Below are 26,511 nucleotides of genomic sequence, written 5' to 3' on the forward strand. Positions count from 1 at the left end.
AATGTGTGTGGCAGGTGATTTTGCTTTTTCCCAGTAGTCAGACATGGTAAGTGTACATTCTGCACGTTGAAGTTGGCTCATCGCTGCAGCTTAAACCTCAGGTGCTAAGTCCTTCTTCCAGTTACTTCAGTGTAACTCTGCTGACATCAGTGTAACTGAGAGGAGTCTTGGCTTCTAGGTTGTGGTGCTGTGTGTAAGACTGGCATCTGTCACTTTGGGGTGGGGAGAATGGAGCCAGCACCGCATACAGTATTTGAGTGTATTCAGAATGGCTTTGGTCAAGAAATTGGAGGGGACAAGTAAGTTAAAACATATGTGTTATGGTATTGTCCATGACACTAGCAGAGTTGTGTCTCTTTTACATAAAGACAGAAGAGTCGTCTTTAACTGTTGCTAGTTGTAATAGTATCTGGAAATGAAATTTTTGTGAGATACTTTTCAGAAAGAAACCAACATGAATATTGATTCAAAATGTGAACTTGCCTGAGCGTGGTCTTATAGCCTTTTCAAACATACTTTTCCTGGCTGCTTTAGCAAGTAAATTGAAAGTCAGGAATGGTAATGGTAACAGTAGATTTTCAGGACTGAAGAAGCAAAATAAAAAAAAGTAATGAATCTCTTACTCTCACAGTTCTTTATGATTACCTATAAGCTAGCATTAATTAATTTTCAAACGGCTTACCAAATGAAGACACACTGCAAAGAATAAAGAGTTATGTCATTGAGTTAGACAGCAAGAATGTTTCAATAGAAATATCTGCTGCATCTGGAATGTAAATATGTAAATAAATCTTGGGTAGAAGACTGTCTTGCAGACAACATGGCTTAGAAGAAATGTAAACTTGCCATGGACTATTCAACAGAGAAGGAAAAATAAAGCAGGCCAACTATTCAACTTGCTAAAAATTGTCTTCATCTGAAAAATAACTAAATAGCTTAGGTTTATCCAACCAGACCTAAGTAAATCAGCATCTGTACAAATGTCACAGGCTCACATGGTTTACCCTTTCTTGTGCTGATCTGTTCAGATGTGGTGGGGTTTTCATATTTTCGTTGTTTTTAAAAAAATTTTCCTTCACTGAATTATTGTAGGAAAGTAATGCCACCACTGCAGTGTAGCATGCAGGTGCTTGAGCTGCTTTGCAGCAGGTGCCCTGTGCCAGAAGCTGGGACACTGCAGCACAACTCTCCACACAGGGCAGTTTGTGTTGTTTTGTGAGGAGATGAAGCAGCCTGTGATGAATTCCATGCTGCTGCAGCAAGGCTGCCCCAGCACCTCTGCAAGCCCTCATAAAGCCAGCTGGGGTGTTCATACAAGGCAGTGTCTGCTTTGGACTTGATCCCCAGTGGGTGGTGTAGTTCATAGAAGGCAGGATTGCTGGTGTCAGTGTTCATTCTCCATCAGCTTTCCTTGGTCTTCCTTGAAAGTCCACAGGGAACACTTCCATTAGTTTTCTGAGTGATTTGCATCAAATTCTTAGATATACCTGATTGTGTTCCAGTTTTGCTGTCAGTGTGTTTAAAATCTTGGGTGGTTTTAAGTGTTTTTTCCTTATTTCTGGTTCTCTTCTAGCTGGCAGCCGGTCTAGTTCTCCGGGTAAGCTCTTAGGAAGCAGCTATGGTGGCCTGAGCGGTGGAACATCCAGAGTCCAGCCAGTGCCATCATCTTCAGAGAAGCGCAGCAAGATTCCCAGGAGCCAAGGATGCAGTCGGGAGACGAGTCCCAACAGAATAGGACTAGGTAAGAATAGTCACTGCAGTGACATGCTGACCAGTGGGCTTGAAGGAGGGACTGTCCTGCTGACTAGGAAACTGTTCATATTACCCTTATTTTTCTGAGTTTTTCAGCTGCCAAGTTAATATGATTGTGGTTTTTAGGAGAGTAATTTTAATTTTCCAGGTTGAGCTATAGTTTCAAAGCAAACCTAAAGATGTCATGATGTGTCTTCTGTTTGAAATTCAACACGAGGGATGTTATTAGATCAGGCAGCAAAAACAGTTGTCATGAATAACGATCACAGCAAAAAGATCTCATTTGGTATCAACGGCTTAGTCCTAAAATGAGTTGAGCAATCTTTGCAGTCAGTTGGAATCAAGGGCAAAAAGGACCTTCTTGCATTGTTTAAAAATTTTGCAGCTGACGTGTTTTGCTTCTCTGATCCTTCATATCTTGGAGCCACTTTCTTAGACAGCGTTCAAGACTAATGCTGTAATTGTTCTGCTTTCAATATTCTTGTCTCAGTGACTGTTGTGTAAATATTCTATAATAGTTTCTATTTTCAAATTTATCAGCAGACTCATTTTTTTAAGGCAGGTGAGTAAATATCATATATATATATATATAACTTTTGAGTATCCGAATTGAGGTGAAAAGGTATTCAATGTACTGTCTGAACATTTTTATTTTTAATAGAAATTATTTTATAACTTTGAAGGTAATGTAGAGGCTGAACACTTTAAATGATACTGGTGCTCAAATATTTTTTATCTCCAAAGACTTTACTAGTAGGCTGAAATTGATTGAAATTACAGCCTTACTGTCTGCAATTAAATTTGCAACTATTGCCTTAGCAATTGTATTTTACATTTAAGCTACCTTTCTATTTAGAGTAGGTTGTTAATAGAGAAGTATCTTATTCATTCTTGCAGGATATTGAAATGAATTTAAAGCACCTCGGTGCATATGCTGTTATGATTCATGAAAAAGATTGCATGTTCATTGTGATTGCTTTTTCAAATTCAGCATTCTTCTTATGTCTGATCTATTTTATGGCCTTTGTATGAATACATTGTGCTTTTCTGTACATTGCTTTTAAAATGTAAATGCCTCCCAAATACTAGAGATAATTGTCTTGCTATCACTCTGTAGAAGAGCATTGCTTTATAGAAGGAAGCAAAGAATGGTGGGTAGTACCATCCCACATGCTTAAGCTGCTCATCACCTCCTGTGGTCTGACTTTGAAACATTCTCAAGCATCTGAAGAGAAATTGCCTTGTGTGAAATCCTCACTCTTGGGTTGCCTGCTTTCACGTGTATTACAGGAGCCTTGAATTCTTTTGAAACAGTAATTTGTATCTCGTTGCTCTGATGTGCTCCCTGAGAACACAGTCAGTGCTTGTTCTTTGAGAGTGAGAGAGAGCTCAGACAGATGTATCAGATGTGTGGCTTCCACCTGCCCCTCCAGCTGATGGCCACAGCCTGTTGTTTTTGGGCTGGGAACAGGAGTGTCTGACACCTGTGTTGCCTTTACTACTCATTTGCTGAAATTCTGTCTTTTTACTGGATCTTGAAAATGGTAATGTTGTCTTGGATGGAGATAGCTTGTGAGCTGTCACCAATATACCATTATTCATCATAGTTATTGCTTACAACATAGTAGCTAACAGTATTTTATGCTTCCTTATTATGTTGCTTCAGTTTCTTATATTTCCTAGATATTTTATTTTCTTTGTTCATTTCATTAACTAGACTCCCACTCACCTTGGTTCTAAATATGAGAACCATCCACTGGAGTTTTTCAGGACCTCCTGGGGCAGTAGCAAGCTAATAGAGCCTCTGCGTGTGGATGCCTGTTAGCAACAGTACCTTGCCTCTAGCTTAGATTTCATGATGACCACAGGTATTCATGAATAATGTTCCTTCTGTATGCTGGAAACTTTGAAGTAGTGTGTTGTTTTCCAAGAGGCAGCATGAAGAGGCACATTTGGTGTGCTGAGGTCCTGCATGGTCACCTATATGGTCCTGCTTGTGACACTTCAGTTTTAAGCTTGCCTTTGCTGTCTGCTCAGTGAGTTTTACTAGGGTGATACCTTGTTGGGGAAGGAGGAGTATAGTCCACTTAATCCTGAGCTTTTGGACCCCTTGAAGGAGATCATCACCTCAAAAAGGTGATATCCATTTCCCATGGATTGAAAGTTATCTGTCTGAAGTTAATTCTGTTGGGTGCTCAGCAGATTATGTAGCACAGCTGGTTCTGAAGGGAGTGAGAGATTCAAGATTGTCATTCTGTAAAAAGTGGAGCAGGCAGAGCTGGGTATCAGTTTGTGCTGCAGCACTCTTTCTAGTTATGCCGTGCATGTTTATTGGAAAACTGAAGGCAGTTCTTGACTTGCCTCTACTGGGTGTACCCCACTGCAGAGCTTTCCTTTGGCTGTTTTGGCAGCATTTCAGACTCTTTAAAATGCTGGTATTGATGTAAAGAAAGCGTCTGCTGATTTTTAGTCTCCACCTAAGAATCATTAAAATTCACACCCTAATGAAACACAGGTTTCTTCCAAGTGGTGGGTTGGTAAACAGGGCCACTATCATGTTCTGCAAGTGATTTTTGCATCTGTTGGGTTCCACTGATATAATACAGCCCAGTAGTGTGTTTTAATATTGATGTGAGCATTGTCCAAAAGCTCTTGACTTTCCAGATGAAATTAGTCAAACTTAGATGTACAGTACACATTAGAAAGCTGGGATGTTATTGAAAGCAACCCATCCTTGTCATGTCCTAGACTCTCTCACAGCAGAGCTGGCTGTGGGCACACTGTCTCCTTTCATCCTGCCTACTCCTTTTAATCCATTTTGCTACTTGATTTCTGTCCAGCTTTTGGGGGTTGAGAATTCTCATATTGAGACTTGTGTCTGTCTTCTCTGCTTTTGCTGTCTGCACTGCAGAGACAGTCTGTCACAGTATGAAAGACTTATCTAAATGACAACACTGCTGGGCCTTGCTGCTGCTAGTGTCTAAAAGAAATACTCTGAGCAGCTGATATATAATCTTCTCACAGCAGTTAAAATGTGAGGCAGGTGCCTGGGAGTCCACAACAGACTCATCGTTCAGTTCTTTTCAATCCATTCTTATTTTTCCTTGCTTTTGTATTTGTATCCAGTAACATGCAAACCTTTTGTTTGACCATTGCTCATGAAGTACCCAGTCTTTGGTTGTAGGTGCTCTGTTTGTGCAGTCAGTATTGTGCTTCATCTGTAGCATTGTCCTGTTCTCATGCAGTTAAAGTTTTCTTCATACTGCTGCTATTAGCTGGTATGGAAAGAGAATGTATTGTGTGCATCCATTAATTTTTTAGTCATTCACATCTCTCCCTCTCTGAAGAGCTTTCACTGGTTTTAGTAGGGTCATATTATAGAAAAGATTGGCAGATTTTCTCTACTTAAGAGAAATGACTGTTTGTGCAAACCTGATGTGAAGGCTGCCATTATTTACACCTAAGCATGTGACCCAAGAATGAGAAGTTTGCTTCCAGAGAGTCCACAGTTTTTAAGCAAGTTTTGTGTGAAAGACTTCAGTGTGTTACTTTTACCTGTAATTCACCTGTCAGCTTTTTTCCTTGTACATTTGAGGTGAGGTCATGGACCCTAATTTCATCCAGTTCTTATAATTTAGTCTGTCTTATTTATTTATTATGAGACCATCCAACTCGCTCAGAACCATAAGACATTATGGTGATCTATTCAGTTTGGTTAATGGCTCATCTTGTATTGTCTGACATCAAAGGTCAACCATCAGAACCATTAATTGATCTGAGAGATATGAACTGGGTTTTGCAAAACTGGGAGGGATTTGACAAACCGAGAATCTGGCAGAAGTCTACATTTGAATTTTAAAGCCTAAATATGAAGGTTTCTGTTCTGTCCTGTACTATTTTGTTTGAAGGATACTAATGTACCCAGTGTATATTAGACCACAGAAACACTGTAGAGGAACTTCATTAGCTTGAGTCTGGGCACTTAAGTTCTGAATAGAAAGCAATAGAGATTTATAAGAATATATATGTTTATTCTGAAGCATGCAAATGGCATTATTTTTATAAAAATGAGGGTGCAGTCAAAGCATTAGCATAAACCATGTTCATGTTACACATACCTGCCTCTGCTCTACTGTCATCAAAGCTGGTAGATTAGGTTTTACTCTCTGCATGAGAAAATTCCGTAATGGTGTTTCCTGAACACATAAAATATGCTATTACCTTTTCTAAACAGCAAAGGAAATCCCTCTTGTCATTAAACTCTTCAAAGTAAACTCCTGACAATTAACTGCTGTTCTTTTCCCTATGAAAATATTGTATTTTCTACTGGGTATAAAGCTCTCTACAGAATTTTCTGCAGACATCTTTCAAACATTTAGGGTTTCAGACATTTAGGGTTTCAAACATCTGCAAACATGTAGGGTTGTGTCAAAGTAAAGAATATAGTTTAAGCTCCCCTTAAGTGTGCTTGTGTCTCAATCTGTGCATATAAAACCATAAATATAAGCTTTTAGAAACGTTTGAGGAGCAGAGGTTAGCTTCTGTTAAATACCTGAAGCTGCTGCTCTTTTCAAATTCAAATCACTTTTTAACCTGTCTTTCAGGTATTCAGGTTCTAAATGTTTATTTTCCCAGAATCTTTCATTGGAGAAAGATAACTCTGCAAGTCTGTACAGTACACCTTTTTTTTATCCTTAGGATATTTGTTCATGACAAAACTATCCTTGTGAAAGGCAAATCTATGTAAAAATACCATATTGATATTATGACTACTTAAAAAAAATTCTCATCTGCTATTTTATTCCAGAAGGGTGTTTATCTCATAATTAAGGAAGAATATTCCAGAAGGGTTTCTTTCAGCCTCATCTATTTTGCAACAGCAGAGCTCCCCTAAACGATTGAAGATTCCTGCTCTACTTGAATAACAAAACTTTTATTGCTTAAGAAAAAAGCAGACACTCAGCCAGACATTAAATCTCACATCACAAACACAGCTCAGCATGTAAGGTAGTTGGTTTGTAAAGAGCCTGTGTAGGCTGCTGCACATTATAATTACTAATGTAATAATTACCTTAACTAACAGAAATGTGACTTGACTTTGAGCTTTCTGTCCTCATTAAACTTGTTCACCTTCTCTGAAACTCTCCATGCTGCATGCTAGCACGGAGCAGTCGTATCCCCCGACCCAGCATGAGTCAGGGGTGCAGTCGTGATACCAGCCGTGAGAGCAGTCGAGATACAAGCCCTGCTCGGGGCTTTCCTCCACTTGGTGAGTACATGTAGGCATTGGAGCTTTAAGGGTCAATATTTTTTTTCCTTTTTCCCTTGTTGTGATTGCCCTTTCAAGACACTGCTAGGTGGAATGAGCTCTTTCCTGTCCTCTGGATTCCTGACACCACACCCCTGTTTCCAACCCTGTTTCTTCCCCCCACCCACCCCGTTTTCTTCTGCATGCTTCAATTCTGGTTCTCAGCACTGCTCTGTTAGCAGGGAAATAGTTTAGCTTGAAATTTTACAAATTTTAGCTTAATTAAATCAGCTTCCATGGGGCTGCTGTGCTTCGCTTTACAACAGTGATGGAAATCTATGGGAGGGCAAGCCTGGATCTTTTAGGTCCCAGTGAAGTAGCTGGTAGCATCATAGCCTATTGTTGAGTAACTCTATTTATTCAGTCTGATTTTCTTACAGCTAGGTACAGCTGCAGTATATTATTTCTATACTAAATCCTCCAGTTTCTATACTAAATCCTGTAATGGACATAGAAGCTCTCTTTTTGTAGAGGTTTCACAGGACATTGTCAGTCATCAATTAAGTTGCCCATGCTGTTTCCTAGGAAACTTTGTCAAGCAACCTAAAATCATGGAAAGACTGAGGTCTTAAAGGAGCATCACTAAAGTGCAGCTTAAGTGTACAGTACAAATAGAAAATCTCATTAGACTTACCACATGCAGAAGTTTTTCTGCACAATGCTGAATACAGCGAGATAGTTCATGTTTCTGATCAAATACCATATCATATATTCAACCAAATACATTGCTTGTTGTATCAAAGGCTTGTCATCTCAGACATGAAATATGGTTGATCCCCAGACCCTCTTCATTTAGGGAGTATTTTAATGGAGAATGGTGTTACAGGATCTATTTTGCACGTAGTGAAAAAATACAGGTATATAACATAGTGTGTAAGTGGAACACAGCATAAGTTAATGTTGGAGAGGCTTTTGGGTTCACCGACTTCATTATATTGACCTATAAAATAAGCTCTAATACCTTAAATTTTTGCTGAAAAATGGGAGAGAAGTTCAACTTAGTGTTCATAGCTTGCTTCATAGCTCTTTTAGATAAATAGCTGAACTTTTTGTTGATTAAATGAAGCTTATTTGATACCAAAGCTGTAAAAAGACATTCGATACACAACTGTAGCTCATTTTTATAGTCGCCTGCCCAGCTTCAATTTTGGCTGAAGGTTTTTTTTCCTCTAGCCAAAGTGTATAAGCAGGCTGGATTTCAGGGTTAACTCGTCAGTGTTCTGTGTCAGTGTGCTGTGTTTTGTTTATTTTATTGAAAATACAGTAGTTGAAATACTGTAGCCCTTGTCCTGAAATATAGCTATAGTGTACTAGAATCATGGTTGGTGTGAGCTTTGTACACCTCCACCTGTACTGAGTCTGATTTGTACACTGACTATAAAAGTTCAGTTACAGATGTGTGTGTCAGACTGTTCGTAACAACCTTTATTGTGGGGAAAGGGTCCTCTCATTTTAGGTCATGATATATAACTGCCTCAAGATTAATGCATTTCTAGAAATACATTGTTATTAGGCCATAGAGGTTTTGTGGGGAGGAAATATCAATGTAACAACCCAGCGTAGTTGTTGTCCTATCTCCTTTTTCTTGTGTGTTCATTAGCTCAAACATGTCCGTGAACTTGTTAATTATGTAGTGTGTAATTCATCTGAAAGAAGTTTATATATGTCAGTTTAAGCCAAACCAATATGGTTCTATTACAGTATTTTTAGAACCCAGTCAATCTTGCAATAACGTGAAGATAGTAATATCCTGCTGTGCATGGTCTGGTTTTGCTCACAAAGATTAACTTGTATAGTCGTGAATTATATTTAAAGTAGCTATATGTAAATGACAGGATTCCTGCATTTAGTGGTATTATGGTCAATGGCAACACTGACAACCTGACCTTGCAAACTGTTGTTGTTTGGGAGTGCTGTGCAGGTATGCATGCCTGTGCATCAAGAGACTTGCTTCCTGCCTTAGGAAACACCAGTCAAGGGTCAGTCTGTGCTCAGCCTCCGTGCAGAGATGTGGGGGTTTTATTTCTTTGTTATTCTTGTTTCTCCATGGGCCTTGATTTGCCATGATGTCCAGAGGGGCACAGTGGATGGTTTGGGAGAAAGCAATTGCAAGCTAAAAACCTTCATTGTGAGATTCAGTTCATAATCCTTCACTGATCCTGCAAATCTTTGATGAGTTTACTTATGATGTCAGTGGGATTGTTCTCTTGAATAAATGCATGGGTTCTCCATAGTCAAAAGACCACATTGTTCTTACAGTTGAAAAAGAAAAAAATCCTAAATTTTATTTTTCTTACTTTGCTGATTTCTACTTGATAATATAGTATTTGTGTTTATGAATCCTTTGCCTTAAACAGAAGACATAATTTTTCTGCTGCACACCTGTGTGCATAATTGAAAAAGCCTGTTTGTATTAGAAGGTGATTCTGCTTTATTTTTTCAGTTTCTTGACAGTACTAGTTATGATGTTAAAGCAACAAGGCCTTCAGTGAGTCTATGATGATGAATTGCTCAAATGAACAATCGGTTTCTTGGGTCAGTTGCTTTGAGCTGGTGAGCATGTCATTGCTAGATATAGGGTAAACTTCTTTAGAAAAGCTGAATTTCTGTAATTTGGAAATGGCTGGGCCAGTTTTTCATTTGCTTTCATAAAGAATTTACTTGTATGCTGAATCCAAGAACTGAAAACCTCTCCAAAGGCATTTTGTGATTGATGTGCTGCTAACAACTGGGAATTGAAGTGGGAGCTATATTTGGCTTAAGCTCCTCTGCTACTGTGTGCTCCATTGCTATTAACAATTTGTATACATGTGTAATTCTAGATAGGTGTGTGATGTGCATATTCTGGTTATCTGTGCATGTGCATACTGAGATTCAAGAAACATGTATGCAAAATTTGTTAAAAGCAAGAGACCTTTAGTAGTAGCAACACCTGCAATATGTGTGTACATGTGTTTACTTGGAAAAGAAACCCAACCCCAGGACCTATACACAGTGGTTGGGTGACCTCCCTGTATGACTCTTTCTACTTATGTGGTTATGCATTCTCTTTGTTAACATTGGTTTTTTATGCATAGGCTAGAATGTTGTGGAAAAAATACTGCAAGCACAATTCGTGACCATTCCTCATGGCTTCACTTGAGGGTTTAGATTAGACACATCTAAATCCTTCTCTGTAGTTATGTGCTCCACGTTCTGGTGACGGCTGTCTCCCAGACCTGTGTGTCTGGAACATGACTGATGTGCACTGGGGTGTTTTTGCTGAGCTGCACCCCGTTTGGGACTGTTACCAATGAGTTTTGTCATGCATCGTGTTTATGGCCACGAGGGGAAGGGAGGGAAGCCACAGACGGAGGCGTTGCTGTGGGGCTTGCACTGTATCTGTTATGCATTCATATACAGCCTCATTTCCCTGTCACTATGAAACACCTTTCCCGGTAGCGGTCACACGCATCCCCTTTGGATTGTGGCATTTTTTTGTCTCGGGTTAAATGTGTGTTAATCCTGTGGGTGTTGCCATTCCTTCTACTTGCAGCTTCTCGACGTCATTCCAGGTCCACTAGTGCTCTCTCCACTGCTGATTCTGTTGGGCAGTCAGGTGAACAAGTGCTAACTGCATGAATCTGCTTCTTATACGTAGTCTTGTTTTACACCATCTTAACATTTGCCATCGTGTGCATCAGCCAGCACTTGGCATGTGCTTCTCACCGCTGCGGGGCTTTCTGTTCTGGTTTTGTTCAGCGTGGCTTTTTCTTTTGAATTTCATTTATTGGATGTTTTTAATTTTATGTATTTTAGGAACGTTGTGAACAGTGTTTAAACAAAGGGTGATCCAGGGCTTTCTCAATTCTCCTGTAAAATGAATCAGTTGTGCAGCATGGGCTAAATCCTGACTGGTGCAGAGTACTTGCAAACTCTATTTAATCTTGAGTAGTGTAGAGGTTTCCAATGCCTAGGACTGGATCCCAGTGGGTTTCATCCCATTTATTACTAAATATTCTTGACTCCTGTCTCTGTTAATGAATGTTCTTTGTGGGATCCTCTCTGAAATACACAGGCATGGCAAAAATTAAGCACCTGATGAGCTTTCAAAATGAACTTTGGAGCATATCACATGCCAATCCATCCTTCATATAATTCTGAAGGCCTTATCCAAAGTACATGGAAGTTGTTGTTGGAAAAAGACCCAATGATTCCCTTAATTTCACTGGTCTGTGTATCAGGCAACTGATGCTCAAACATATTAAGAAAAATCTGCAGATTCCAGTTGCTTCTTCCCCACTCGTGCTGGATTTGCAGTTATGGAGTACCCATAACTCCCTTTGAAATTGGGATATTTCACTGGGAGTCTGAAAAAGAATAGAATGAGGGTTGGTAGCTTTGGGACAATTGTGGGGACAAAGATGATGTAAAAGATAAGATCTTCAGTGTTTTTTTGGAGGCTAAAATTGTATAAGGAATCTTTGATGCTGAAAGTTATTTAATTAACCCCCTTCAGATAGGGAGTGAAAAATACTGTTTCTCATGAGTGTAGTTAAATGGCTGTCTCTTAACTAAAACTCTCAAAACATTTGCCTTATCAGGTTACTCAACAGAGATGATGCAAGCTGATTTGACTGGCATTTTTCAAATAATAATTTGAATTTGTAGTTAACCACAGTAATTTACAATATTCAAAATAGCTCAATTGTAATACAAAGTTAAGCTTTGTTTGCATTTAACTCCCTGTAATAGTCACTTCATGCTTGTCTCCTATGGTTTGATGCAAAACAATCAAATTTTGTATGGTTACTTGTGTCCTACAGAAGGCCAAAATCTTTTGAAAATGGCAAAATAGGTTCAAAAATGCTGGTTGTGAATTTTCACCAAGTTGGTAACAACTGTAGTGAATCTAGCCAGGGAGACAAGGGAATGTGGCCAGAGCATATTCTGCTTATTTCTTGCCCAGTAATATTGGGCTTACCTGTACTGGTTATTCCTGGAGCCAGATGTGTTCCCAGCCCCGCGTTATAGGTGTGCTGAGGTCTCTCCTAAAGTCTTACTTCTGCACTCAGGTATGGCAACAGTGTGCTGGGGAGAAGCCCAGAGTAACTTGGGTGCTATGAATTTAAAGATCACTGAAAAAAGTAGTTCAGCAAATTCCTGATAGCCATGGAGGTAGATAGAAACGAGCATGCCTCACTGTACTTAATGTGTCAAAAAAAAGCTCAATTTTGTTTCTTTATGCTGGGTATTTAAACTGATCTACAACTGAATTACTTTGTCATTTTGTTCTTCATTTTAAAAAAACAACGAAACAACTATCTTCCCTTTTCTAATGTAATACTAAATTCACGTGAAAACAAATGACAGTCGTGTTTTTGATGCTATGTAATTTCAAAAGTTAAAGCCAAATTCTGATCTCAGTAACATTTGAGTGATGTCACTGAGTTGTGTTTAAATACAAAACCGAGTCCAGAACTTGCCTCAACATTTGCAGCCCTCGTGCTGTACTAGATATCATTTACACTCTAGGAAAATCCTTGTCTTCTGTACATCTTTGTAGTGTATATCTCTGTAATAGTGACTTTAGTTTCAATCAGACCTAATGCACTGTCATATCTGTGCTTCTGTTAAGAGTGCACAGACCTTTCCATTTTAGTATTTCACCTAGATATTTGAAGTGATTCTTCAACCCAGGTGCATTAAAAAAGGGGATAGTAATAACACATACAACTTTTATTTCTTTGTGAAATGTCATTATTTGATTACTTTTTGGCAGTAGTTCTAAGAAGTTTGTTTATTTTTTTTCTCTTGTAATGTGTTTTGTAGAAAATGTGCTTTTGTTGTAAATCAGAAATGTCTTGTCTGGGTATGTAGTTCTAAGAAACACTAAATGTTGTTAGATAATACTTCTGTTTGAAATAAATACTAGTCTGCAGGTATTTTTTCTTGTCAAAATACTTGGGATTTAAAAAATCTTCCCTCTTTCCCCTCAGTAGCTTAATCTCTGACACTCAAAAACAGCTTTGGAATGAGGACCGTAGACTGGCAAACTTCAATCTCTGATTTAAATTATGCTTGTCAGTCTGAGCTAATTCTTTAAAAGATATTTCAGTGCAGTAGGTTCTTAAAAAGAAAGCAATGATGTTTTGGGATAAGCAAAGTATTTTCAAAAAAACCCAAACCCATGAAGCTGCTGAATACCATGTTTGACCTCAGTTTTGTGTAAATCCACAGTATAGTTAAGCAATTTGATAAGCAGTATTTTTCCACTGTTAAATTATATACAGATGAACTCATAAAAGACCTGTGTGACTTGATCTCTCTCCTGCTGCTTGATTATTACCTCCAGTGTGGATCAACTGAAGGTCTATTAAATGGGTTCATGCAGCTTGATTCAGGCACCACTGAATTTGCTGGCAAAACTCTTATTGACATGGGCAGGTGACAGAGGTGTAGTGTATGTCCCAGGAGGGATATTCTAAGTCCTTCATCAGCAGACACAAGCCCTCATGGAACCAAAACCATATCAAAACCAATTGCTTTCTGCTTATGGACCAGAGCCAGGATCCCAGTGGTCTGGTATCTGATCTGCCCCATCTAGAAGGACTAGGCTGCCAGAGCCTGACCTGTCATACTCAAGTCACTGATACCCCTCCCAGCCTGCCTTTCTGAATTTGGACTTTGCCAAAGAAACTAATTTCAGTGACCTTTTTGGTGGGCTGGGCAAATGATACAGTAATCTAATTAACATTAGGAGTGTAATTGGCATTTTGGGCTCAATCCTGTTGTTTTGGATGCCATTGAGAGCTTTGCCATCAAATTCAAAGTGAAAAAGATGATCCTGTATGCTCAAAAACCCAGTGTTGATACAGAGCTTTTAAATGGCATTTAAACTGCTTCTCAAGAACAGTACTAAACCAAAAGTTGGAGTAACTTTGCAAGTAAATAATAGACTATGTTTTTATACTGTGAGGGTGTAGGGGAATATTCTACTGGTTAATCAAGCCTTGAGACATAAAATAGGCTAATCTGGTGCTGCTAGTCTCACATCCTTGCCTGAGAAAAGGCTGCAGAATGGATGAGTGCTTGGGTATTAACATGTTCTGACACTGGGCATGGTTCTGTCTCTCTGAAGTTAATGAGAAGCTTTCTCTTGATTTCTGAGAGTGCCAGATTGGGATGGGCACGTCTGCCTCTGACATTAAAATCAAACTTTGAAACAACTGTGTAAAAAGAAACACAAAATAGATACCCTGGTTTCCAGTTTTAAATAAATAAATGCAAAGTTGCCCTGAGGATCCAAAATTGTCTCTTAAGGCCCAACAAACAATAGTTTATTTCTTACCCTAATGGCAAACTCTGGAGCTCTGGGTAAAAGGGCGTTTAATGGAAAAGCACTGTGAGTTGCCAGAGCCTGTGGGTAGAGCTAGTCGGGCACCTGATTAGGATTCCAAGTGAATGTGAATTCATTTAACAATCCCTTTCAATGTTGTCTTTTGTGCAGACCGGTTTGGGCTCGGCCAGCCAGGCAGGATGCCTGCTTCTGTGAATGCCATGCGAGTCCTGAGCACAAGCACAGATCTGGAGGCTGCTGTGGCTGATGCACTGGTAAGAGGAAAAATACAAAATGCTTCCGACACCGGAAAGTGGCTTAAAGTTACCTGTACGTATGTTCTCCTCTTTCTAAATAGCTTTGTTCTGATTGTGTCAGTGTCTGATGCTGTAGAGTTAGTTACCTTTTGCTGTTTTGTCTTTGGGTGTATTGGCAGCAGTATGTTTTTCCTGATTCCATGTTAGTTCTCCACAGTTGTTATCGGACAGACTGCTGTGGCTTGGTGCTGGAGCTGCAGGATGGGTTGAATCAGCTGTTTGTCTTTCACTTGGCTGTCAGAGGATGTTCATGGCACTGTGGGGGTGCTCGGCACTCGTGGGGTCAGGGATTTCCATCAGTCCCATTACTTGCATGAAGACTTTGTCAGAAAAACAGTGTTCTCTGTTAGTGTCAATTCCTGATCAGGTTTCAACAAGAGCTGAGAATTTCATAAGTTCCTGCCCCGTGTTGTTTGCACCTGGATAGATACTCAGATAGCTCATAACTTGGCTTGCATGGAATCAGTACCATCTCATGCAGTTAAATTGAAGTGTATTTGTCTAGTTGGCTGCTGTTAATTTCACTGCTTTTCCAAGTAAATTTATTGTCATTTAAAAAATTTATTGTCCTGTATAATCTTACTGTACTATGCTATCTCTTTGCTGGAACCCAGAAAGTGTCTTCTGCTCTTCAAAAGGCAACTGTGAAGCCTGTGGATTTACCTTGAGTGTTTGGGGGAGAGAGGCTGTTTAGAGCCAGGACCAATTATTGTACAGAGTTTGTTGGGAACCAGTCTGCCTTGGGTCTTCTCCAGCTCTAGACCTGAACTGAGGGAAGGATTTCCTGATGTAGCTTGGGACAGATATTTCAGAATCTCTCCCAGGTTCTCTTTAAGGGGAATGAACCACATGCCCACAGTTTGTGATAGGTGGCCTTTCTCCATCTCCTAGTTCACTTTGCCTAAGGATGGCTAACATTTGCCTTTTTATATCTGATTATCACCCAGTCATGTCACCTTAATTTCTAGAGGATTATTAGACTACCTCAATAAGAATGTCACTTTTTACAAAATTTACCTTTCAAAACAAAAAGAAGGAAGGTATTTGTGAATAATAGAAAGGTAAAACATTATATAATGGATGGCACTTTTGTATTTAGTGGGCTGAATCATTAGTGAGCATTTTTGTTATCAAGGACAACAACTTGTGAGCCAATTTCTGCTCTCAGCACCTCAAATTTGCCTCTAGAGCAGTTTAGGGCATAGTTACAGGCAGTGGTTTGCCTGTGTAAACAAAGGCTTTATCCCTGCATGTGAGCAGCTGCTGAATACAGGTTTCTTGAGGGAGGAGAGTGTCAGTGTTTCAGTTGACTGCTGAGCACTGAGATCTCTTTGGGTGTGACTTAATCTTCAGCTAGACTTAAGAGTTCCCTTTGAAATATTCCATTCTTTAAATTAAATAGCATTATACTGAAATGTTAAAATCTTGAAGAGTTGAACACTTAAAAGGAAAATCCTTAAGTGTGGCTGGAAACTAAGTGGTGTTGCTGACTTGGTTCATCAATCTGAATTTAGAGGATGCAATGCAATCTTGTTGTCCCCTTCTTTCCCACCACCCCAATTTGCTCTTTTTCTTGGTTGCCTTCTCACAACAGGCAAAACAATTTACTAAGCCTGTGCAGGCTCCTTTTGAGAGAGTAATGTCATGCCAGCTTTTACCCAGCAGCCTTGTTTTCAGGGGAGTATTCTTTTCCCTGTAGTAGGAAATGAAAAGAGCTTCTCCAAAGATGGCTTCAGCCAAATACTCAATTTAAACAAAGTACACTGGGTCATTTTGTGACATCTCCTCCCTCTCCACAATTCCCTTTGGATCCACTGCTTCTGTTTGGGCTGGACTTGGAGTAAACCCATAGTGTCTATACTGGGAATCAGTGCTTGGATTTGTCAGAAGAGCTCAAAGGGTGATGGAAACTTTGCTGTTAAGTAAGGCCTTTAAGCCAGGGGTGCCAGCCAGGAGGGCATAAAAGAAGCTAATCTTCAAAAAACTGAGATGTAAGAACTGTGTGTTGAAAGAGAACTTGGTTAAGTGAAGTTGATTAAATGTGCTGTACTGTAGATAGTCATTTCCTTACATCAGAATTTCTTTGCAAGACTCTAAAATGAAATGCTGCTAAGAGTATGTGGGGAAAGAATCCATTACCAGAAACTCTGGTATCTTTCAGTACAGGGTTTCTGAAAAGTAAGGAAATAGGTGCTGTATATAGATCTGTTCCTAAAAAACTTATGAACAGATAATCTCACTTCCAAGCTCCCTAGTGGAAATCGTAGGTCATATGAGTAGTACAGCAGTTAGGAGCTAAAGTCAGGCATTATTATACCCACTTTTATTTTGCATAAACTGTATTTTTTTTAATTTGCTAAGACACATTTGCTATACGTTTTTGTTGCAAAACAAACCCTACATAAGCTTCTGACATAATTCTCTATGCTTTTTCCCACCCTTCAATATTTTCCTGCCTACAGCTGTTAGGAGACTCCAGGAGCAAGGTACTAGTGCTTTCTTGACTTTTTATTTCTACTTTCCAACTCTCCCCACCCTGTTGCTAACACCCATGATACTGCACTTGAGTTAATTTCTGTGCTTCAATCCTCCAGTCCTAGTCCTAGTGGAAGCAAAACTCTGCTGGCTTCACAAGTCCAAGAATTGCAGGACTGGACACTGGAAGGATTCTGTAGTAAACACTTGAGAATGTAGATGATCTTTTTCTGACAAATTGTCTTATCAACCCTGTTCTGCTAAAGTTCATTTAAGAGTTTGTTTTGCTGCCATAATTATTTTGATATTCCTTCTGTAAGGATCAAGGTTGTCAAAGATGTACCTCAGGGAATGCTATGGAAATGAGTGGGAGTTGAATATTCAACTCCATAGCAGCCTCTGGAAAAATCCTAGCCCAGAGTAACAGAGAAATTGTCATCTCCTATATCCCAGTGCATTTCTGGAGTCACTTCTTTATTAATATCAAAGTGACTGTACATGCCAGCACAGATTCCTTTAGGTATTTTTTCCTTATCTTTATTTTTTTGCTTGAAGTAGGAGTTGTATCATCATAGCATCTGTAACAATGGAACTGACCATTACTGTCCATAAAACATTTAATTTCGTTAGCAGTAACTAATTCCACTGGGCATAAATATCTTGCTGTTGTGCTGGGGAAGGCAGGCCCTGCTCCCCTTAGTCACTTGCATAGTTTCATTGAAATCAATGGGGTCTGTCTTGCTCTACTGTGAGAGGTAAGCAGGCAGTGTGTGGTGACATCTTTAAAAACTTATGTCACTCTAACAACAGCATTAATCTTCCTTTTAGTGATTGCAAATAAAATGTTCTTCTTTTGGCGTTGGTGTAACTGTATATAACTTGGTAAGTCTGAGTTTCCCCTTTTCCAGAAAAAGCCAGTGAGAAGAAGATACGAGCCCTATGGGATGTACTCCGACGACGATGCTAACAGTGATGCATCGAGCGCGTGCTCGGAGCGCTCCTATGGCTCCAGGAACGGGGGCATCCCACACTACCTGCGGCAGACTGAAGATGTGGCTGAGGTCCTGAACCATTGTGCCAGCTCCAACTGGTCCGAAAGGAAAGAAGGGCTCATAGGTCTTCAGAATTTACTGAAAAGCCAGCGGACACTGAGGTGACCTTCATAGTTTTGTGGTGACAATAACTGATGAGGGATGGCTGCAGTCAGAAGTCAGTAATATGTACCTGCCTTATGGAGACAGGTAGTATCTTTCATGGCTGTGAAAGCTTTGTCTCCACAATGTGGGACTTCAATTAACTTTTGAAAAATATATCCTATGCCATCAGCATAATTTGTGTTAAATGTGTGGCAGTAATGTAGAAAGGGCTCAGGTAAGCATGTTCTCTTAGCCTTCCTCTGTCTCATGAAGACCTCCAGTGGTACATGCTTGTTGCAGCACAGTGAGATTTCCCACAATGATGCTATTGTAAATGTGCTCAAAGGGTTGTACTGTTTTTACATTAGTCTGTTTGAAACTTCAATGCTTTTTTTCCACAGCAATTTAGTTGGTGAAGCAAACATTGCACTTAGTCTAAAATGACTCGGGGTGTGTGCGTTTCAAAGCTGAGATCAGATGGTGCTGTCATTGGGTATACTTTGACTCTTTATGAAGGCTGTGTTAGGTGTAATTATAGATCTTGTTTATGACTCTTGAAAAATCTTGTATCAGAAGCTTGTCTCCTATAAATGGTGAGGTTTTTAACTTATAGGGAAGTTTCTTAGGGCAATGAAGTAGGTGTACCAACTCTGAACCTTTGCTTATGGTAGTAGAGGCAGACCTTTTTCCTTTGTTGAAAACCACAAAACTCCTTCATAGTCCTTTGACACATCACATGTTAAAAGATATCTTGGAATTATCCAATAGTTACGTGGTCGTAGGTCATGTTAACATGACAACTGGCTCTCAGGCCATAGGATTTTCCTTAGTTTATGGTGAAGGTATTTGAAATGAGCTGTTTATTCTTGGCTCCTTTGAAGATAGCATTCACAAATAGCTGTGACAATTTTATTTTGCTGTGATGAATAGTATGCACTTAAATTTTCACCAGGTTTATAAGTGGTCGTTGTATGGTTTATAGACTCCCCGCTTGGATTTGTGCAATTGTGTCCATTTTAAAAGAGCTTCACACTGGCTGAAAATATCTGATGTTTCATGTTAACAGGCTGAAGGAAAGTGTACTGAGAGTAAGCCTGGAAAGGTTGTTTTCTTGGCATCATAAAAACATTCTAGCACTTCAGATGATGTGATACAGTCCTTAAATGGAAAGTGCTACAGGTTTTTAAAATGGGCAGTTAGAATCTCTAGATCAGAGCTGCTTTTTGATGTGGTCTGAGTCTCTTAAAAGATTGTTCCCACATGTATGTTGTCTTTTTTCTTTAACAAACTGTCTGGAGAAATTGTGACACCACACATACTTGTATGAAAAAGTTGAGTAAGACTATGATTTTGCCACAAAGGTGTGTGAGGATTATAAGCAAAGTTTGGAGTGCTGTTGGGGCTAGTTCCAAGGGAGGAAGTGCTGAGAAGTTTTGGCGATGTGCTGTTTATTCTGATCAGTAGCTCTTAGCAGAAATGCCAGTAGAATTAAAACTATTGATTTCAACCCTGCTGGTTGCAGTGTTTGAACTGTGCTGCTGTCACCAGTCGCTCAAGCTAGTAAGTCGTCTTAGCTTTGATCCTGAATGATTTCTAAGCTTGTCCCAGAAACTACACCCCAGCACAGTTATTTTTTTGATACTGGATTTACTTCTCTATACTTCATTTTGGTTTGCTTTTGATCTGTTTCCTCAGTCATTCAGAGTTGATCTGGTGCCTGTTCTAATGATTAGATTTTATCATCCTGTTTGTTCCCACGGCAAGATGCTGCACCATCTTGCAGATCATCATCAAGGTCATTAGTCCAAGGGGCAAGTCTGTCTTCTAATTAAACCTGATATCTTCTGTTGTGGTATAACAAGTTTAATAAAAGGCAGTGATGTGGCTAGGTTTTCTTTAGTATTTTGAACTGAAGATGGCTAATGCTATATTAGCTGAGATTTGCATATCCAGAAAGATGTGCATGCAAAGTGGAGTGGTTCTGACCTGTCCTCTGTTTCATACAGCTTCCTGTGGCCTACTTTTCTAAAGGCTCCCTATAAGGTCTTCTAAATAAAACAAGGCGAGCGGGTCCCTTAAGGAACTGTTCTCCCATTGCCTGTTGCAGTTTAGTACTTGCATTATTACCTTGAGTACGTGAGCTTTTAGAAACAGACACACTTATACTTGCTGATTGTGTCCAGAAAGAAAATTCATTAGAGTAATAAATAAGGATTCATTCAGAGAGCTGCAATCCACACGATGTCAGAAGAATGTTGTAGTCATTTTGAGACTGTACAGCCTCATCCTGAATTTAGCTAGCAGCTTACTGGGATGTCATTACAGAGAATTTTTCCTCTATATCAGATTCCTAAAACCATTGGGTTTGTGCCCTTCTAAAATTTGATCAGCCTTTAATGCATAGATTTATTTGAAAATGTGCCCTGTGTTACTTATAAACAATCTGGCATAAAATAGCTGTAGACTAGTAGCATATTCAGTCCTGGCTGAAGGTTATTTTTAGAAAGAGAGTAGTTGGTGGAATTCCTTGACACAAAGGAGATGACTTGAGAAGCCTATTCTTAGGCTGAAAAAGACACAAGATTCAGTGTTTCAGTGACCTTGACTCAGGCAGAAACTAAGTGCCTCTGAAATGTGCACATTCCAAATTGCCTTCTGAAATCCAGAATATAGGAGAAAATATAAGCAGCAGAAAATGCAAATGTCTGGCTTAAGATTTAAAACAATAAGAGTTTATTAGATTCCTCAATGTAAAACTGGTGATCCCAGCAGTTAAACTGGAGTGCTGGTTAAGTCTTTGCCTGCATATACAGAGTTTTGGGAAATGTGAATGAAGTAACATTTAAATAAAGCAGGTTAGATCTTCCAGCTGATAAAGTTTATTAGCTTTTTTTTTTCCTGTTGCAACTAAAGCTTTAGTATTAATACGATGTTTTATTTATGTGTTTTAGCCGAGTCGAGTTAAAAAGGCTATGTGAAATATTTACTCGCATGTTCGCTGACCCTCACAGCAAGGTAAGACCACAAAGACTTGGCTCACACTCTTACCTTACCATGTGTGCACTCTTGACACCGTTCCAAGATGAGTGTTTTGTATTCCTGCCCCTGCCATCTGCTGGGGAAAAGTGGCATTTACACGTCCTGGTTTTGCAAAAAAGGGATGTGTCTCAGCCTCTTACGCTGCTGGCAACCGGTTATTCCATGCTTTCTAAGGAGCAGCCTAATGCCTTTTAGAGGTCACCTCCTGGAGTGAGAAGTTCAATTTTACTTGGAATTCTCTAGGGAGTCTTTTGCTGATACGCAGTAGCGAGTGGTCCATGAAGGGTCATGAGCATCACACAACTGGTGTGTTGTATATACCTGAGAGAAGTGTGAGGTCTCAGCAAGATACTATTCTGAATCTTATAATTAAAGTCTTTAATACAGCCACTTTGCCTTCTTTATAACGCTGACCTTTGAAATTAAAGGTCGTGGCATGAATGTACAAATGTTTCTTAAAAAATGTGGGTTAGAGAATGGGGAGGTTGGGCCCATAGGCATGTGCAGACCTATTGGTCTTCTGTTGACAGGTAAGTGGGAGCAGGGAAAAAAGAGTTTCATGCCCTTTCCTGAGGAGGTTTGCTGGTTGAAGGCAAACAGTAATGGCTGAGTAAAAACATCTGCTGTTGGGTTAAATACAGTTTGAGAAAGAGTAAGTTGTATAAATACTTGTACTTCAAGACCCCCTGTTAAGCAGTTTTGATAAACAATGGTCATGTGGAAATTCTCTGAGCAGGCCTGGTTGCCTATCACGTCTTGCTCAAAATGCGCATTTTTGGACTTAATTATAGTGTGGAGCAGCTGTCCCAGAGGTCTACCCAAGTGTGTAGTTCCTACCTGTAAGGTCTTAATGTTTTGGTTCTCAAAGGTTCAATATGTGTTGTGGAAAGGGTGAAAGTGTAACTGTTTGTTTGCAAAATATGTCCAATTTCTGAGTAAGGTGAGAGGTTAGTGCTCACTGGACTCAAGTAGGTCCTTTGTGGCAGCAGTGATCTGTCATATGCACTGCTTTCATACAGTGATTGCTACAAACTCATTAGTCTGGTGTTAAACACACGTAAACTTTGTTCATATAAGTGTATATAAACATGTTACTTTCATGGCTGAGGAGCCTGGATCTCATCTAAGGTATATGTTTTAAGTAACTGCTGGGAAGAGATTGTGTTTGAAGAAAATGTAAACTTTCAATGACTGTGTCTTTTATCTGTTGACAAATTGCATCTTGATCACTCTGTGTGCTAACGAGTGGTTTGTTTTGTTGCATGGCCTGCTTTGCCGTGGAATTCACAACAGAGAGTAAGTCTTTTCTACCCCCTTCCTTCATTCGTTTCATGTGGTATTTTAATACAACACACTTCAGAGGTGTCTTGTCTGACTTCTCTTTAAGAGCAATGTAATCACTAAAATCATTCATTCATGAAACTCTTTATAACAAAACCATTCTGAAACTCAGATTGTAAACCCCTCCCCTTTGATTATTTTTATTTTAAGCACTGTATTTCTTTCTGTGACACTTGTTTTGTTTATAGGTCTTCAGCATGTTTCTGGAAACCCTGGTTGATTTCATCATCATTCATAAAGATGACTTGCAGGATTGGCTTTTTATTCTCCTGACCCAGTTGCTGAAGAAAATGGGAGCCGATTTGTTGGGGTCTGTGCAGGCAAAAGTTCAAAAAGCTCTGGATGTCACCAGGTAGAGTACTCAGATGGCAAATGGAGGTTTTTTTCAGGATTACAGGAAAGCATTTGGTGAACATTTTAGAAATCCAGCAGTGCTGTATATTTTGAGGGCTCAGTGATGAATACTGGAACAAAGGAGAACAAAGCTATGTCACTGTTTGAGGCATTGAATTAAACAGTCCTGTCTCTCTTCTAAACAGATGACTTTGAAGCATAAATTTTAAAATAAGTGCCTGATTAATTTTGGGGTTTTGGTGTGAACATGCTTAGATATCTTTTTCTTTTTTATTATTCATGGGAACAAAAAATTTGCAGTATCCAGAATATGAAAGGTGCTTTGCCACAAAGTTCAGAGCATCTTTCATGATGTTCAAACAGCAAATAACAGTCATGCCAGGATAAAGACCTTGAATGTAACTGCAGTCTTCATACCAACTCTGTACTCCATGTCCTTTTCGAAAGATGTCCATCACAGGACACTGTCAGAATAAAGTTCAGCTCATTCTGAAAATAGGCTGATTTGAAAGACAAAAAGCAGTAAGAATCTAGAAGAAAATACGGTAGAGTAGGAAAAGAGAAGAGAGAAATCAAAACGAGGTATGGACTCTGAGGACAAGATAAACCAGGCTGCTTGTAGAGATAAGGAAAGAAATCGGAGTCTGAAATGAAGAAGGAATGGACAGGTGTGCCAAGAGCTGGAGAAATGTACAGAGAGTAGATAGAGTAAAAGTGTATAAAGATAGTAATTTAGCAGTTTTCTCCAGTATTCTGTCAATAATCAGCTAATTCTTAGACTTGGAGTTTCTTTGCTTGATGGTAAAGTTAAGAAAAAGAAAAGTGTTGAAATCCATTGTGTAAGCTTTAATGTATGGAGTTAATTTAGTCCTAAAATTTGCATTGCATTATATTTTTGCCTTTGTTTTCTTTGGGCAGGGATTCTTTTCCATTTGATCAGCAATTTAACATTTTGATGAGGTTTATTGTAGACCAGACTCAAACACCAAACCTGAAGGTCAGTATCAAAAGCTATTTCGCTCACACATCAACATGCTTGTCTTAGCTTGCCATGTCAGGCATACCATAAAGCATAGAACTCAGGAAAAGGTAGTTCATTGTAAATACACGCATGATACAGAAATTATGTTGGCAACTTTGATTAACTCCTTCATTCTCCGTTTTAATAAATCTAAATGTCTTTAAAATAGGACCCTGTAACTCATCACAAGTCAGGAAGAGTTAGGCTTTAAGCAGACTGGAATGTATTAAAGTTTAGGTGTGGAAATACTCTTCAGCTGGTCTTGGTGGAAAAAAAACCTGGCTGTGCAGGACAGGAGGGATCAGACTCTCAACCTCTGGGAAGGTGGGACCCTAGGCACACTTTAGCAAGTGCCTGCTGCACAGATCAGGCATAGCACATGTAAGGTTTAGAGAGGAAAAAAAATCCATCAGAGCTTTCTGTCACTGAATTCTGCCTAAAGGATACTGTTGTGCAGACTGCTTTGCAGGAGATTGCTGTTTCAGGCTATGAGAACTCTCTTAACTCTGGAAGTCATGCACATTTACCTTCCAAAGATAGGAATATATGAGATCCAAAGGACTCCAATGTTCTTTCTTCTATCTCCCAAATTTTGGGCCTTTTTAGACTCCAGCATCAGGCATTTGGTTTGAGACCAAAAGCTATGGTTTGGCTTCTGAAACAATAACCACTGGTGGAAACAGCGTGGAGGAGTTCTCATCTGCTTTTGCAAATGCACAAGCAAACGTAGGGATTTTGAGCCAGTTCTGATATTCCATTCCAGACCCTTACTACACAAAATTCATCCATGCTAGAAACTTGATTTTTGGAACACTGTAGAGAAACGTCACAGGGACAGCTTCCCTCTCTTTCCCCACCCTGCCTCGTAAGTCTTGTCAATCTGTCCTGGTTCTGTTTACTATGGGATAAATCCATCTTTGCCAACTCCTGAGCTTAACAAATCCCTTTTCATTTTTCAGGTGAAAGTTGCTATCCTGAAGTATATTGAGTCCTTGGCAAGACAGATGGATCCAACAGACTTTGTGAACTCCAGTGAGACAAGACTTGCTGTATCTAGAATTATAACTTGGACAACAGAACCAAAGAGCTCAGATGTGAGAAAGGTAAGCCAGGGTGATGAAACATTTGCAGTAATTATTGCTCGTCAAAAGGAGAAAAAACCCCAAATAAGCCAGTCATGAAGGTAACAAAAATTTCAGTGCTTAGACTCTAACTTAAAAAAACCCTCAATTTTACACACCTCACTGTCTGAATGAAGTTGTCAATTCAGTACAGACACACTTCTGAAGCATTTCTTCATTTATTTTTTGACTAGTGGGTACTTAACCTGTGTGACTTTAACTACTATTACCATGCAAAAAGAGATCATAGTTTGAAAATGTGTGTTTTCTTGCACAGTCTGGAAATATCTCTAGGTTTTTTGTTCATTAAGGTGAAGGCTCTGTGCTTTGTAGACTGAAATCTAGCACAACTTCAGTGTTATAATATTGTTAAAAGAAAGTAAACAAATCAGTAAGCTGCCAGGGGCTCTCAACCCTTTTCTTTTAAGAGCTGTGTGTTTATCTCAACATGGAAAAACTGACACAATTAGGTCAGGCCTGGGTAATAGTTACCTTGTTTTTTATCTTGCGCTAGATGCAAGTGTCAGGCAAGCTAAAATGGGGCAGATAGTGATACTCATCCTTCCCAAGAGAAAAGTGAGACTTAGTTTTATGTGCCTGGCACCTGTAACACAATTTAAAATTACCTTCTATTCCCAGCAGGTGTTAAAGGCTTTGGAGATGTACTTGGCTTTAAAAAGAATAAAATCACAAAACCAAACTAATAATTTCAGAATGTAAAAATTGTCTGAGAATTTGACCCTCTATATGCACATAAAATGTTGCCTTAATACTAGAATAACATGCAGTTTTATAACTTGGGAAATAAGAAAACTGTTTTTATTTGATCCTGATGAAAAGATTGCTGGGTATCAGATGTACTGCCACTGCAGCATTATCTGATAGCTGAAACAAGGCTTCAAAGAAGCTGTTTGGGTGCCTGCTGTTTGCCTCCTTGCATACAGCTGATTGGTTCTAGAGAAAAATGTCTCTTCCTCTTTTCTGAAGACTTTCTGCAGGGATTATTCACAGCAGTGTAACTGAAATTTTCTTCTGTAAGATAGTCTGCCCCAGGAAAAAAAGGGGGGGCTTTAAATCCTGGACTTAAATCTGGAATATGAGTCTGCATTTTAACATTTTCATGTCCAAAGTCAGAAGGAATTGAACACAGGCAAAGCAGCTGCTTTTGTGTTACAGTTCAGGTAAACCTCAAACAGTTTACTCTGCTGGTGGTCTGTGAGGGGAGTTGTAGTTGATTCAAGTAGAAATAGACATTGAAAAGCAGTGTCTCCACATCTTTCTCAGCAGAAATATTCCACCATTAGGGGTCATCATTGCTGCATGCAAAGT

General features: G+C 39.3%; 1 protein-coding gene across 1 annotated transcript in view; it reads left to right on the forward strand.

The window, feature by feature from the left end:
* CLASP1 (cytoplasmic linker associated protein 1) overlaps nucleotides 1-26,511 on the forward strand; it is a gene marked incomplete at its 5' end in the record, with an annotated part of 124,107 nt that overhangs the window by 59,688 nt on the left and 37,908 nt on the right. Inside the window, 9 exons of the mRNA XM_009075580.1 lie at nucleotides 1,574-1,741; nucleotides 6,914-7,021; nucleotides 14,550-14,653; nucleotides 18,079-18,323; nucleotides 21,258-21,321; nucleotides 21,614-21,616; nucleotides 22,875-23,038; nucleotides 23,959-24,037; nucleotides 25,021-25,164. Coding sequence (XP_009073828.1) covers nucleotides 1,574-1,741; nucleotides 6,914-7,021; nucleotides 14,550-14,653; nucleotides 18,079-18,323; nucleotides 21,258-21,321; nucleotides 21,614-21,616; nucleotides 22,875-23,038; nucleotides 23,959-24,037; nucleotides 25,021-25,164 — 1,079 coding nt within the window. The remainder of the gene's footprint in view (nucleotides 1-1,573; nucleotides 1,742-6,913; nucleotides 7,022-14,549; nucleotides 14,654-18,078; nucleotides 18,324-21,257; nucleotides 21,322-21,613; nucleotides 21,617-22,874; nucleotides 23,039-23,958; nucleotides 24,038-25,020; nucleotides 25,165-26,511) is intronic.

This window comes from Acanthisitta chloris, unplaced genomic scaffold (genome assembly GCF_000695815.1).
Source record: "Acanthisitta chloris isolate BGI_N310 unplaced genomic scaffold, ASM69581v1 scaffold35, whole genome shotgun sequence".
Taxonomy (NCBI): Eukaryota; Metazoa; Chordata; class Aves; order Passeriformes; family Acanthisittidae; genus Acanthisitta; species Acanthisitta chloris.